At 43.2% G+C, this 16,623-nt stretch overlaps 1 protein-coding gene across 1 annotated transcript in view; it reads left to right on the top strand.

Annotated features, from left to right (window-relative positions):
• The window catches only part of LOC126442786 (uncharacterized), a 34,898-nt gene extending 29,951 nt beyond the window's left edge, over positions 1–4,947 (top strand). The window contains exon 5 of the mRNA XM_050090821.1: positions 2,621–4,947. Within this exon, the coding sequence (XP_049946778.1) occupies positions 2,621–4,098 (1,478 nt within the window). The 3' untranslated portion in view covers positions 4,099–4,947. The remainder of the gene's footprint in view (positions 1–2,620) is intronic.
• Positions 4,948–16,623: the final 11,676 nt, after the last annotated feature.

The following is a 16,623-nucleotide window of genomic DNA, read 5'->3' as shown; positions in this document are numbered from 1 at the left end:
CCACCGGCTCTCGCAATGTCCCGTGTACTCATGGCAACAGCAGCTAACACACCGACTGCACCCGCTTCTCCTGTGATGGGCCTGTTACGGACCCGTTTGCGTGCTACGACCATACCTGTTGCATACAGTTGGCGGTAGATGTTTTGCAATGTGCGGCACGTTGGATGCTCTCTGCCCGGGTACCGTTCTGCATACACCCTGCAAGCTTCAGCTGCATTTCGTCGACACTCGCCATAGATGAGTATCATCTCCGCCTTTTCAGAGTTCGAATACACCATGGTCACAGTTCCTACAACACTACACTATCACAGACGTCTGGTAACACGGTGTACTACAGTTGGTCTGCGTGCGGAGACGAATGCAGAATAACAATAGCAGCAAGCGCTACATGCGGACACTGCGACAGCTAGGCCAAACCACAACAGTGCACTACAGCCACACTCGTAAACACGGTCGTCATCGTAAACATGTCCCTGCAGATGCTGCTCGCCGACCGTGGCCCGTGTTTGTTACAACACGCAACTGAACGTCGGAGGTTTCAAGCGTCAACTTTAGGTTACAATATCTCCGGATGTAATTAACATTTTACAATGCAACAAACGGCACTGATTACGTATTTGTTTATATGTTCAGATGTGCTAACAAAACTAACGTGGCTCCATTTAAAAAAACGTATGTTTGTGTAAAAAAACATACTTCCGTGCATTTTTGTATGGTTTGTGTTAAACAGTTACACTAGCCCCTCTCCTCACGTTCGGTCTGTGGAATCGGTTCGTCAGTATTTGATGTGGTTTACGAAATATATCCAGCGGTAACGTTAGATGACTCACCCTGTATACATTGGATGATGTGTAGCATATCAGTATCATTCTCCTTTGATTTGTACTCTGAACAGGAATAGTGCTCGAGGAAAACGACCATCAGGACTTCTCAGAATGCAGTAGGTAAAGCCGTCATCAAGCTGAAGCCTGGTTTGGTCACCACAGTGCTTCGCGAGCCACTGTCCTACTGCAGGTTGCGGTCACTCGCCGTTTTCCTACTTCTGAACTAACTTGCCCAGTTAATAATTGTGGGACACAGTTAATTATTGGGTCTCCGAACAATTCTACAGTTCCAACATTTTCGATTTCCATAAATCAATGTGAGAGGTGAAAGAAGAGATAAGTGACAGAAGGAATCTCGGGAGCAATGCCTGAATCCCAAATCTCTGGAGTTGTAATCCCACATTCATCCACTCAGCAGCTGAGGCATATATGTCCCAATTGCATTTATTGCTGCATCATTATCATTACCCAAGGTACAAGTGAGACGAAGTAATTACATTTTTCTGCGTGTTTTTGAATTCATGCAGACAGACTATTAACAGTAAATCGTTCATTGTGGTAAAGGTACTTTACTTCCAAAATCGTCAGTTACTGTATTTTGTTGTGCTTTTTCTCGACAATCTCGTGCTAACGAAACAAACTGGTGACAAATATGCTCCATCACTTTTTTTTACGCTGCGTGATGGGGTCACTAAGTTCACGGAGGAAAGTGAAATATCACACAGACGAGAATTCAGCCTGCATCCTATTTCTTTGTACAGCACGCCTATGGAGTTATGTCAAAAGAGTATATTCTATACGGACGTAGTTAGATATAAAAAAAATACGTATCCAACGGATCAGTGTATGGACGATCACAGCTTCCTCAGATATCTACGTGTTTCGCTGTCCCCCTTGCTTTATTGCGGATTGTTCTAGTAATTCTGCTTAGAAAGACTTCCTCAACACTTGTGTCAATTTTCCGTTAATCTTTAAACGTTGAGCCACATGCGGCTTTATTATTCTTCATATTCAGTTATTTGCGTGGTAAGATCAAAAGTTTGTCATGACGATTTCAAAAGGTTGTTGAGGTGGTAATGTTGGGATTTCGTGGTAACCATTTTAATATGTCTTTAAATGCTGCAGAACCAAATAGAATCCGAGAATAAGTTGTTCATTAAGAAACCCACACATCTGAACAACAAAATGAGACTCAAGCTCCTTCCTTCTACAACCACACAAGATCCGTGATTGCCTTGTCATGGAGCTGAGATACTGAAAACTTCTGTTGTACTGAGAAATGGAAGTTCCCATTCATGCAAACTTCAAAAGAATGTGGTCCTAACAGGTATTCTGATCACACAATGACCCACATAATGTGAGGTAGTTTCCTTTCCAACTCTTGGTAATATGGGTACTTTCCTTAGACAAGAAAACAATTTTTTCCTGATCAAACAGTGGTATATGGCACATTTATACGCAAACAACACTCTTGAGCGAGACATGGCAGAAGTCGCCACAACAAAGTACAGTAGGTTACAAATCGTTGCTCCACACTAATGTCAGATAATTCAGTAACAAACATGGGCCTAAATCCTTTCGTATTCATATTTTTACTATGTCAAGAGCGATGCAGGGACTTCTTGGACATGATGAAATAGACGTGAATATTAACAATGATACCTATCTTTGTTAATACTCTTACTTTGTGTTGACATGCCGCCTTACATACGCCCTGGCTCGTCATCCAGAGAAGACTTTGGATTCAGCTGCCTGCAGTGTACGGGCACCACCTACTTGCTGTCGTTTTCTTGCAGACGAGGATTGGCAGCTGGAGGACAGAAGCCACGATACGCTCTCCGTGGGCTCTGACTGCGTGCAGCTGTTGGTGAACGCCCTGGACCACCCCACGTGTCCGCTGGAAGACCTGCCACTGGAAGCCGTGAAGCAGCGCGAGCAGTGCCGCGAGCAGCTGTGGGACGACGTGGTGCAGAGGTCGCCCCACATACCTGTCACCAGCTACCTGGCCTACACGCAGAGGGTGGACGTCAACCTCTGTCTGCTGGCCTGGATGGCTGTCAACTCGTACGGCATTTGTCAGGACGTCCCGTTCAGTATGATACAGTCCGTGCACGATGCTCGCTGCTATTCCGATACTCCCGACGATCAATCATGTCTGCAGTCGAACGCTACAGACGCCATCTGCTCTGTTTCCAGAGCTATTCTGTTGCTAAAGTGTCGCGACTTTTCCTCCATTACGACTTCCCATAATTGTACGTTCATTAGTTCCGGATTTCAAGTATTCCGTAGTACTAACAGGATGCTCTATCAAAAGCTAACAGAAGAAACACTGAACTACAAGAACAGTTTAAACAACGCCACCTTGAAATACAAAGATTTCAAAATTGACAGCTTGAAGCCTTTAGAAATCTCATTTATACTGATAAATATCATTTTCCGTTTTTCGACTACCGGAGTATACATGTACCTTCCCCAGTTACGCAACTTGCCTGGAAAGATACTCTTGTCCTTTCAGATCACGTGCATAGTCCAGATCCTGTGCTCTGAGGTCGTGTATCGTACGGCAGGCGTCCCTGACTTACCTACAGCAGTGCTGATAGACAGCGCCCTCACACTTCTCAGCTGTTTCTGGCTGAACTCATTCTGCTACCAGATGTATTCTTGTGTTCGCCATCTCAGGCTTCCTAACCAGCTACTGCCTGCTGAAGTAAGCCAGTTATTCCGTCGTGAGGTGCTGTGTGTGTTTATACCGTGGAGTATAGTATGTGTGGCAGCTCTTGCTTTGGAAAAGACGAGTAAATATTACCTGATCTACAGTCGTATGGTAGTCCTTGCAGGGATTTCAGTGTGTGTGACATTCAATTTGGTTTGTCTCGGACTGCTTGGATACATGTACCTACGTAATCGGTGCTCCATGCGGCAACTCGAAATTGTTGATAACAAGAAATTTGCCTCAAAGAAGGAATGTCTTTTTATGTCAGTTAAAGCCATTATATTAAGTGGAACAGGAATTATTATTAGAATTGGGTTCCACCAAGCTCAGGGAATAGCGCAGGTAGTGTACTATATGCATCTAGTTACGATGGTGCAAGGACCAGTGCTCTTCGTCTGTTTCGTTTGCAATGGAACGACGCTCCCCATACTCAAGAACAGGATACTTCTTTGGTGGAACGCAACCAACATCCCTGCAGGTCTAGAGCTGTGTTCGGCAGCCGAGAGGAATCTGGCCAGGAGAAACAATGAACAGTCTCCCTTTTCAGAATCCTCACTGTAGGCTCCTTCAGTATTTTTCGCAAATAACTGTGTCCACACTACACTGCATTACGCCCAGCAATAAAAATGGACTCTACCTGGTATGACAATGTTAAATGTCATTAAATCTGATATGGTACAGCCAGTACTTCTCTTTCCTAACGTCTCCTTCATTTATAACTGTGTGCTTATTTGTGAGTGGTAGCCTCTGTCTACCTATTCTAATGCACTGAGACTACTTACTAAAATTGTTGGGAAATGCTTCGTGTATACAACAGGCTGCGTCAATCACACGGCCTGTTATATACAAGTAAAACGCATCACGTTGTCGGAGGAATTCCGATTCGTCAGTGTCATCTACCGTGGCGATGGTGCATTTCTGGATACATGTTCGTAGGACGTTTTTTCTACGTTTTCCTTCGAGGATCTGTCTTTGCAGTTTGTCGGTTTTATTAATGTATGATGTATATAACATTATGTCTGAAACAAGGAAATTTTCCATATGTGTGTGAAAGATGTACTTTTACATGATTTGTAATTCAAGTACCATGACAAGAGACATTCAGATACTTATAAAATCAAAAGAGAGGGGCCAATGACTGAAGTGGTGTGTGCATGAAAGTGTAAATGGGTTTGTTCAGCTTATTAGTGGTTCGATTACATAGAGTGGCTCAAACAGGTATAGTAATAAAGTAACACATGACTTGTTGTGTGAAATGTGGCTTGAAGTGAACGCAAAATGTCGAATGGCAGAGTTATATGAGATTAGCATTATTGGGTTTGTGAGACAAGATGGTGATTTGTTAAGCTAGAGGTCTGTAAGGGTACTATGGCAGATGTTAAAAGTTAATGTTCCATGTGCCACTCTTGGGCAAGGAAGAACAGTGCTTAAAGGCGTATTTACAGGAACAGTACTGTGAAAGGATAAACTTGTGTCAGTACTGTGAGTCCTGGAAAACATGGGCCATAGTAGCTTCACTAGAAGCACACAGTACGCAGAACTTGTTGTGATTCGTAATCAATAGACGATCTCCCATTTGTTCAAATAAAACCTGAGTGAGCAAAGTAAAGGAGTGTCTGTGTGAATTTAGTATCCAGCCCAACGGAAAATCCTGTGATAAATAGTACTACGTGGAGTGATTTTCGTGAATTGTGAAAGTACAGGCATCATCGCGCACTTAGCAGGCACCCGCAATGTTAACCGCGATTTCCGTACTGGACACAGTGGAACCAGAGGGAGGCAGGTGCCGGGTGCTGCCCACCTGGCCGCGGGGGGGCGCCGGCAGCTCAACACATTCTGTAAAACCGTTTGACGAAGATTTGCAGGCCGTGCGCCTCGATGCTGTCGTCGCAGCGCCGAGCCAACCCTGGCCCGCTCTGCGTGACGTCACGAGAGCGCGCCGCGGCCTTCTCTTTAGGTGGTGGCGGCCAGAGCCGACACTGGGCGCATTGGGGGCGCTTAGCGGCCCACCCAGGCAAGCGTCCTGCACCACCGGGACACGCGTAAAGTCTGCCCGACACAGTGGTCGCCAGCCGAGCCTCGACCCGCTGGAAAGTATCGAACCTCATCACTCGAAAGCCAGTAGTTAACGGTCCTCATGCTACCTACTTACCCCCAGGCAGGATCCCGAGTCCCGACCGCAGTACTGGGAACATTCACAGCCAAGTCCAGGAAATTACTTTCGACTGGCTGTACGAAATACACAGTTCAAACTCAACAGTAAGACGGTCACTCAAAAAACATTACTCCCAGATTTGGATAACAAACTGAGATTATCGCTATCCGATTACCCCAGCCAAGTCAGTCATTTGAGTCGGAGCACCACTGCCACTTAGTTAACATCACCGAGTTTCCCTGAGCTACAATTCGCCGTAAACGCCCACACTAATTACTATTTCAACATTCGCAGATAACGACAGGAACGTTCTCAAGCGGTAATGGATGCGCACAAACGAGAACGCGTTTGGAAACTCGAGAACACTGTGCGTCGCGACACAGAACTCCGCTCCAGAGCGCCCGCGACCCGCCACGTCGGCCACACGGGCGCCGACGGCCAGCTTTCGATTCCCCGAGCTCCGAGCCTCTCCATGAAATCCTTCTACACGTGGGCCTTTCAGCCAATTAGGAGCAGCAGAGGACTGGAAGCCCCACCACTGGCCACTCCCTGCTGCTGCTTACAGCCGCTGCTGTCACGTTCTGGTCTTCAAGAAGGCGAACCAGCGAGCAGATATGGGTGGTCAGGGAATCACCTGTTACAACCCTTTGACTCGTGGGGTATCAAGCATTAACTTCTGCAACCGATATACCTACTAAGGGCTTTCCTCTGATATATCTGGGGACAAGCATTCTCGCAGCCGAAACTGCTTGAACTGTTGTTACATGTACGTAGTTGTTCGACAGCACACGTGTTACTCAGACGATGTCCGCTGCAAAGTTCATCATGCGCCACTGCCGTCAAATGCAGCATTGTCAGAGCGACTCAGACTTGGGATCGGCAGTCTGCACAACCGCCACACTTTGGGACAGGGACGACCAACTCGCATCTGCCGAGGCTAAAGGCACAGAACTCAACGCTGACTGCGAGCGTTCTCAAGCAGGGCGTGGGGACTATGGATCGTCCTGTTTCCGATATGCAACAACAGTTCTCAGCGCACAAGACTGAAGTAGAGAACTCTGTCTCTAGCAGATCTCCAGAAACGCAACGCTACGCGAACTAGCCGAAAACCCGGACAAGAAACCCGAAGTAAACAGGCAAAGCCGCCACAAACACGGTACTCCAATTACAAAAAGTTTACACTCATCCAAATACATCTCACGAAGAACAAGGTTTACAACTGGTTCGATGCAGATTGAATTAAAGCACATCTAACACAACTTATGGCACTTTAGCAAACCCTACAATAAACTATAAACTAAGAAGGTGGCAAAGAAACCGCCAAATCGTTGTAACCTGCACTAAAACAGTTGCCTGGGCCACCAAAACGTTCACAAAAAAAAATCCGAAAAAGTTTTCCAACATCACAACACACCCATCAGATATCGAAACCCGAGAGAACAGTTTGAGTTACTTACCGATCTGAAGCAACAGTAACAGAAATCACACCGCACGCCAAACACTAAGCAAAAGAGAACCCACGCAGACTCACGCTCGCCTTTGTGATAACCAATTTTGACCGTGATACAAGAAACGAAAAAACTGAAGGGGACCTAAAGGTACCGGGAAACTAAATCAAAATTCCCCGCTATTCCTTCCAGTCATCTATAGTTACAAAGAACCAACTAACAAGCTACTTGTTCACCATTTCAGAATGCACTGTGTACCTCACAAGGTTGGACTATTCAAACACTACCTCCTCAATAACAGCAACGTCCATATTGGAACACTTTCCAATAAGCCACGAAAAGCTGCTATATAAATTGAAATGTGAAGAACGGAGTCGAGCACATTCAATTTTTAATTGCAAAATAGACCCGAAACAAGAAGCACCAAAATGCAGGAGCTGCAACACTGATAACGTTAATAGTGATGAGAGTTGCAAAGAAAGACCAAAACAGCCTATCTTAGCAAACAAAACTGAATACATTAAGCGCATTGATGAAACTGTCACGGTCTTCGTCCAAGAATGTCACGAAAGCAATCAAACGGAGAACATACTCTGAGTCTTCACTACAGCCCTTCCCAACATGATATTTGAAAGAAGGGAAATAATAACAGCAGTTTCTAAAAAGCTACTTTCTTTGGCGAACACGGATCCACGTCTATATCGCCATATTGATAGACAAGGAGGCCTATGCCCAACCTAGCCTGAGACACCAGGAAACAAGAATTAACCTTTACATTCAAGCCTAAGAAAGATATTGGCACTATCTGCATTGTCAACACACTGGGTTTCTGCTCTAAAAACAAACTCCCTAAAGGCATAGTAAGAGAAAAAGAAGTTGGTATTACAGTCGCAGCACGTACCTCATGAGCAGGTAGAGAAATCAATCTAGATAACTGTATCTGTCACGCAAACCAGACCGTAGTAGAAGCTGAGATAGATGCTTCAGAGTCTTTCATACAAAACACCAGAACGATGCATCCTGCCGAGGAACCGCCAACTGATCTCGTTAATTATATATCCTCAATGTGCCCAGCTAAAGGAACAGGAGACTCAGTACTAGATCTGCGATATTTGCTGAAAAATTGAACAAGAAAGATATTAAACTTGTTGTAGCCATTTTGAATCACGCAAGACTCAGAAATGACTCGCCGCCTTTTATCAATCACTATGGCAATTGTATCTTACAACATATACTACGTACAACATAACTACCCAGATTCTGAAGCTACACTGAATTTGGCGACTGCATAGCTAACGAATACCTATCATTTATTATGCTGTGAATCACAAAAACTAGGAAAAAACTTAAAACGATCATAAACTCACGAAATCGGATAGTCGAAAAAATCAGATTGATACGTTTTAACACAAAACCTAACCAATCAACTATTCAAACCACTCCTTAAGACTCCTGACGTACATAAGAAACAAAATTAAGCAGTAGGGAAATTCTGTAGACCATACGGCACTAACCAAATGGATATCCTACGATTGGCTTCAACGTTTTCAATGACGTAATAAGAGAAACCCACCAAATGATGTGCGAGGTAATCACAAGAATTAGGTCCCACAATAGAAGTAGTTTTTGGATAAAAGTTCCAACAGGTCATAGCACACCATTTGAGAACAGCCATCCTTAATAGCAGATGAGAATGTCATTGATTACTGACGACCTCAAAAAAGTTCCTCAAAGTGCTACAAAAACATTCACGGTCATCCGTGGTATCCAAAATTCGATGAAACCGACGAGGAAATAATATTCGAAAATCCGAATGCAACCGCTTAACATCCACTACTTTATAAGATTGACGAATATGAAATGGAAAGAAAGCAGCTCAGAGACTGGAAGCACTGGAAGATAACAAAATAAATCACTCCTTTCACAAGACACCTGCCTCAAACACATCAGACGTTTCTTCATCGCGGCCATGAAACTGAAAATAGTCTCTCTAAAATAGAAGCAAGCTAAAATCAAGATGATTTCCCAACACGAAAGACCAAAAAACAACACCAAATCATAGGTTACCTTGCTCTCAGTGACAGGGAAAGCTTTCGAGACAGACCAAAATTGTTCAAGGAATAGAACAACATAATGGCACAAGAACAAGCCGGGTTCAGCGGCAACCACAGCACAGGTGACCCGGTCCCAGCACTGAGCAGCAGAGCGACGCAGGCTGAACGCAACACAGCAGGCGCAACGCCGGCACGCTTTCTCGTGGACGGCGAACGCGCCTTGCATTGGTTGTGGCATGCTGGACTGCTCTTTGAAACGTTACTTTTGAACTTCGCATGCCAAAGTGTGCAGTTTACTAAAAATGTTGCTGGAAATAGGTAAGTACAAGCGCTGCTTGGTGATCACCATTGGACAAGTATTATGCCAGCCGCAGAGACGCCACGTGGGACAGTCACGTCTCCACTGCTACGCACCGAAAACACGGCTGACATCGCTAAAGGTCGAGGATCGAAAGAAGAGCCCTGTACACAGATGACACTGCGTACTGTTGTCAGGGCCCGAGATGGGGCAGAATTAACGAGCAGGTCAGCCCCTTCACAAACATGCAGGAATCATCGCTAAGCAAGTCGAGTAGATTAAAATGCAGTGGATCCACGACATCTATTCTTCATCACCAACCTGTGATCTTCAACTACCCCCACTTTAAATAAATATGTATTCCTCACGTCATCTTCAGAGGTACTCTGACAGTCAGTTATAAACAATGAAGAAATACGTCAACTGGAAAATAAGATGTTATAACACAGAGAGATGTTGTTTCGCCCCTCAGTGTGAAGACTGGTTTTAAAAATAGCTATCCATTCAACTGAATAACTTGCAGGCCGCTTCATCTCCAAGTACATACTGCAGCCTACATCCATCCCAATCTCTTTACTGTATTCACCACCTGGTCTTCCTCTACGATTTTTACCCTCCACACTTCATTTCAAAACTAAATTGGTTACCTGTCGACGTCTCAGAACGTGTCCTACCAACCGCCCCTCCATTTGGTCAGGTTGCGCCTCGCATGTTCCCACGTTTCTCAGGAATCCAAACTTATCTTCCCTGAGGTCGGCGTCTACCAGTTTTTTCATTCTTCTGTAAAGAATTTGTGTTAGTATTTTACAACGACGAGTAATTTTCACACCTACCAGCAACTGCTTTCTTTGGAATTGATAACATTACATTCTTCGCCTGTCTCATACGCCTGGCACAACAGGTGGGAGAGCACCGCCGTGGCCGGCTCTCCCGAGGCTGCCTGTAATCCTGCCAGAAGACTGTTTACTCCCTGGGCCTCGTTTCGACTTAGATATTTCAGAACACTGTCAAATTTGATCTCGCACAGTTACATCTCCCACCTCATTTACATCCATGACCACTTCCCTATCTATAATATTACCTTCAGTAAGATATATATCTGACATAACTACATTAGCAAAAAACAAAACCTATGTGATGTCACGACAGCAGAAATTCTAAATATGATGTAGCTGTGCTATTGACTATACAAAGACATAGACCACTACACCATTCAGAATGACTCCAGTTTCTTCTATATAACATGGCACTTACCTCTGACTTACACGGTTATGTTACAAATCCCTTCGTATCATACTAGAGATTAGTTCCTAAGCATTAGTCTTAAAGACTACTAGTACAATGTAACAGGACACAAAATGCCATAACGATCGACAAACAATCGCAGGTGATGCTTTTTTAAAGGAAGGTTTTAACCCACTCATAAGGCGAATGCCAGGACTCAGCTGTAAGAATAACATCGTCCTCCAATCCACCAGGATTACACGCTGCGTCCAAACCAAATAAGAGCCTCAGATTAAGATGAACACTGTCACCACATCATTAAGCACATTTCCGTTCAAAGAGTAACACGTTTGCTAGGGCACATTGCTGCTTGTACTAAACTTAAATATTTTCATTTTCACCTCTCCCCTGTCAACAGTGACTGTAATTTGGATCAGCAACTCAGAAACAGACATTCTTTAACAAAGTCAGTCTGAAGTAGTCGACGAATGATCTTGACATTAATCACATGTTATTAAGACCTGACTTATCAGGAGCTGCATTAAGTGATCTTATGTATTTCTAAAACATTAAAACTTAATTACGAAACCTTTTCATTTTCTTGATCGCAAAAACACATTGCTTTACCATTCATTACACGTTTTGGTTGCCAATCCACTATTGTTAGCTTGTGAAAGAAACAATAAACAGGGAATTGCCTTAGATTTAACCAAATTTGAGGAAGTTACGTAGTAATGCGTAATGATATGCCAATCATGGTAAATGCAATGTGGCTATGAATTCTGTAGGCTTGAAGGCCATCATCTAATAGCATATCTTGGAACTGTGTAAGTAATTGGAAAGTACCTATCGGGTGAATGTGAATAGTAAACTGTTTTCAGATATTAAAGAATTAAGCAAATAGAAATAATGAAAACATACCATGCTGACTAATGAACCACATTTTCCATAGACTATTGGTTACACCAACGAAGTTACAGAGTGCAACTCTCAACATATAGTAACAATCGAAACACACTCTTTCGTTAAGAATAAAGGCGCTAGCCCAGCTTAAGAAGCGAAAGTAATTTAAGGAAGAGACACTCTCTCTAGTTACTTATATCGGAAATGAGTATGAGCAGAAATTAGTAAGTGTAGCTGCCTTTTTGGCCCTATCAGCTGTTCTCGACACTGCTTGGTGAGAAGCACTTCTTTAGAAATTCACGATTGTGTCGTAAATTTAAGGACTTACTTAACAACATGCTAAACAATAGATCATTTCATATCCATTCTTACAATGACAGATGCAGGGTAATTAAACCAAATGATAGTTTACTTCAAATGACTGTTCTGAGTCCACTACCACTTTGGTCTGTACATGCACAGCTTACCAAAAGTCTTCAAAAAAATTGATTTATACTGATGACATTTGCTTGGTGGCCCAGAGCCTCAACGTTTATGATGCTGAAACCTCTTTATCCACTGATATGGAAGTCTTAGATGTATACATCAAGAAATAGTGGCTCCACCTAAATCCACAGAAAATAATTGTATCTACATCACATCTATGCAGAAGACAGTCAGAGTGCACACCAGAAGACAGATTCAGAGACCAAGTCTCGTTGTACTGCATTACACCATAATACATAGGAACAGCGCTAGATAGAACTCTTGACTTACAAGTAGCACCTGAACTCAAAACGAGAAAAAACAGCCTTAAAAATTTGGTGGTATCTAATGGGGAGCTAATGCTCGTGTTTTGAGATCCATAGCTCTAACCCTATCATAGCTGCTCTGTTGCTGAAGATTACTGTTCGACCAGGATCAATAGTGCTCATACTAAGAAGATAGATGTCCAACTGAATCAGGTATTATGGAATGTATTCAGAGTACAATCGCTCTAACACTTCGTGTTCTCAGCATCATCCCACCCCCAGCTCTAAGAAACCAGCTCTCCTAAAGGTCTGGAAGAACATTCTGAAGAATCCTCACCTGGCCAGTCATCGAGATGCTCCACAGGCAGAACATCAACACTTGAAATCAGGGACACCCTCATCATGCACAGCAGAAAACCTCGTTGTGTTCTCTTTGATTGTCAACCATTTACGGAAAATTCAGTGGAATCCGTCATCAATAGTCAACAAGCATCTAGTCAAGGACCCATTCATGCAGACAGGATTCGATCTCCCCAGACATCAGTAGAGGATCTTGAAATGGATTAGCAGTGGAGAAGGCTGATGTGCTTATCTCAAGCATGGGGTGAGTGTTCTATTTACAGACAATTCAATGTCGCTTTCTAAATATTCCAGTTTCAATGGCCTCAGTATTATGATAACGTCCTGCCCGCTGCTGTGACGTCACATGATGATCAAATCTAATGCTAATTCCAGAGATCTCTTTATCCTCACACGTGCTGATTCGATTATGTGCATGCTTAATCATCAGGATATGTAATTACCCAGGGGCTGTCTTCTGGATCCTGAGGTGTATGTCATAATTTCATCAAATAATTACAAATGATTTATCAGTTATTCTTCTCCCATGGTCTTGGTCTCTGTATCCTGAAGTGAACTGGACTGTGGATACTGAAATAGTACTTACCGACGAGAGTCGTGGCACAGTGTCATTTTCACTATGTCTTCACTGCTTAGAAAGTGTGTTAACTGCCCTGTCGTCGTGCTATATAATTTTTGCATGTTATTGCATTACGTCTTGGGATTTCGAGGTCATCTATACAGCTCTATGATATTATCAGTTCATTTCAGAATGCTACTATTTACCAGTACATACATGTTAGCTTATGGTTCAAAACATGTATATGTAGGATTACCATGAGATCGTGAATGTGAAGTTATAGTAGAAACTGAGGATGTCCGTCGTAATGTAAAACACAATTTACAGATATGAGTTGGGGCGAGCATTGTTAGCCGATGAAGCACACTGAGAGGTTGATGACAACAGACTGCGATTCTTTTCAACTTCCTCTTCACATGAACATCTGCAGCAATAAGGCAACCATCATCGACCTGTATAAAAGTGTCGTGAAGTTGTATTGGTTATGCAGTGCACTACGGATTGCAACAGACAAATACGGTGGCAAGTATATGTGAAAGCGTTACTAAACGATGTTGTATGTTATGTAAGTGAATGTTGCATACAAGATGATTTAGAACAATGTGTAAACATATGTATGCTTGCAGCACCAAGAGCTGCTACTATAATCTTATAAATATTGAAACTGTAGAGCCTGGTTTACAGAAAGAGAACGTAGATACGACGTCGCTCCTGTTAGATTGAACACAATGGAAGTAGAATTTATAGCATAAAAACCAGTTATTTAAAGAATAATGTAGAGATATAAGACAGATGAATATTAAGAAATGTGTCAACAATTTTTTTTATTTTGTGCATGTAAAAAATGTTAATAAACAAAGTTATTTAAAATGTGTATTTGTCTTTCATTGAAAGAGCACCAGTGCAAAACAAATATTATGCAAGGTATTTACAGATATGACAAATACGTCATACTATTCTGCAAACCCTCAATCATACATACAGTAAATATATTCACTCATTGAGTGAATAGAGCCAGTATGGTACAGTGTAAAAAAATTTCGACGGTATAAACACACATTTAAACATCTTAAGAAGGGTTCAAGTTACTTGCAAATACCCACATACTTAAAACAGATACGAGCAACTGAAGACGGTATTGACTTTGTAAGTGGAGGTCCAATAGTACTACTTTCAGGCTTTCTGTTAGGACAATGCTTAGCATTTGATGCTAAAAGGTTTGCAAATCCTATCTGCCTGTAGATACACGCATCAAAATGTATTACATCACCTCGGTTCCGAGAGATCCAGAACCTGTACAGAAAACTGGAATAGAATCAAGATAAACATAATTTCCGCTCTTTTTATTGGTCATGAAAACCACACATTGCATATTGTTCCACCATACAGCGAGTCCTTCAGAGGTGGTGGTCTAGATTGCTATGCACAACGGTATCTCTAATACGCAGTAGCACATCCTCTTGCAATGATGCATGCCTGTTTTCATCGTGGCATACTATCCACAAGTTCATCAAGGCACTGTTGGTCCAGATTGTCCCACTCCTCAACAGCGATTCGGCGTAGATCCCTCAGAGTGGTTGGTGGGCCACGTCGCACATTAACAGCCCTCTTCACTCTGTCCCAGCCATGTTCGATAGGGCTTATGTCTGGAGAGCATGCTGGCCGTGAGATACAGGAGGATTAAAGTTACATTGCATTATAGTCAGGCAGAGGTTCCGAAATCAGGTATTGGCTTGTAAGGCATACCCAGGAGCAGTTATAGACTCAGCTCACAATTTAATAGTGGTGAAGAGTAGACTGAAGTTTGAAACATTAGTCAGGAAGAAACAATAGGCAAAAAAGTGGAATACGTAAGTACTAAGTAATGGAGAGGCAAGCTTAAATGTCTCGGAAGCTACTGATACTGCAATATAGCGCATTATCCAGTTCAGTAGAATAAGGACACTTCTATAAAGGGCGATCAGAGAGAAACGGTCCAGTAAACGAAGTTCTAAAACGCATACCTTATGAGCTATGAGCACTTCTTCACGTTCGATACTGTGGAACGAGCACTAAATAGTTTACCTCTCACTCTTTTTGACGTGTCAGTCCTTTTGTATTTCGTTCTTTGTACCTTACGAATATGTCTATAGTAGTGGAAAAGGCCAGTCACTTGTGTGCTGATAGCAAAGTTTAATCATCCTCCACTCGGACGTCATTTCAGCATCGTCAGAGTTCTGAGGTGCAGCGATCATGGTTCATTAAGTTACTTCCTCAGTTTGCACACATACCTGCAAATCCATCGCTATCCTCCGGTGGAAATGATGAAAGTAACTGTGACTGTTGACATGTTGAGCTACGCGTGGGCATTATCGAGGCATTTCGAGCCGTGGAACAGAGAATAATTTTAGGAACTGGAAAATATATTTTAGAAAATGCTGCTTGTTCCAGATATAGGCACAGAAGCTCAGGACGACTCACGAGAAATATGCACAGACAGTCCAGTTACGCTGGATTCCCTGAAATATTACAGCAATCTTAGATAAATAAGGGCATAAATGAGAACTGCGCAAGGGGAAGTGGCACCTCACCTTGTGCAGTCCTGCGAATGAATGAGGATACAAGCCGGCCAAAGAGCGAGCCCGAGAAACTGCAACAGGAAACTAAAGCGAAAATTTTGCCTCAGTGAGGAAATGACAGATGCAGCGCGAAAGAGAAGTGAGAAAGAGTGGTGTGAAACCATCAAAGAGACTATGGCAAAAAAAATTTTTTTCAGCTGTTCAACATCGCCATTCTACCATTTACCACTGTCGCCTAGTGTTACAGCTGTGTCGGCTGTGCAGGGGAGATTAAAGGCTCTCTCCAGCTTGCTGAGACAGTTGAGTCTGGTGGGCCTGGCGGAGGGGCGCGCGCCCGGAAACCGAGGGGTCACTCGACGAACTCTCCTCGGGTTATCAGCCGAGTGGCGGCGTCGTCTCGTCCCAACACTCTCATATACTATGGCTAGCAACTCGCGATCGCGTAAAAGCAGTGGAATTTGGGGTTTCTTCGCCGATTTAGGTGATGGGAAATCAAAGTGCAGCTGTCGTTCTAAGTGTGTTTCATATAAAGGAGGAAATACATTTAATCTAGCGCGTCATGTTCGAGTGCTGCATCCGACAGTGTCATGTCAGTCAGGCGCTTAGCGCGCCCTGCTCCTGCATCTTCCGATATTTCTTGCACAAATAACGCGGACAATCCGGAACAAACACCAGCAATTGTCAGAAGCGAACAGCAGTCGGTGCCAGAAAATAACAGTATCACTTCATTATCAGACAGCAGGCATCAATAACACAGGACATTACCTACGTATTTTTCGAAACCTCTTTCGAACAG

This window comes from Schistocerca serialis, unplaced genomic scaffold (genome assembly GCF_023864345.2).
Source record: "Schistocerca serialis cubense isolate TAMUIC-IGC-003099 unplaced genomic scaffold, iqSchSeri2.2 HiC_scaffold_1407, whole genome shotgun sequence".
Taxonomy (NCBI): Eukaryota; Metazoa; Arthropoda; class Insecta; order Orthoptera; family Acrididae; genus Schistocerca; species Schistocerca serialis.
This window is presented reverse-complemented; position numbering and strand designations above follow the sequence as displayed.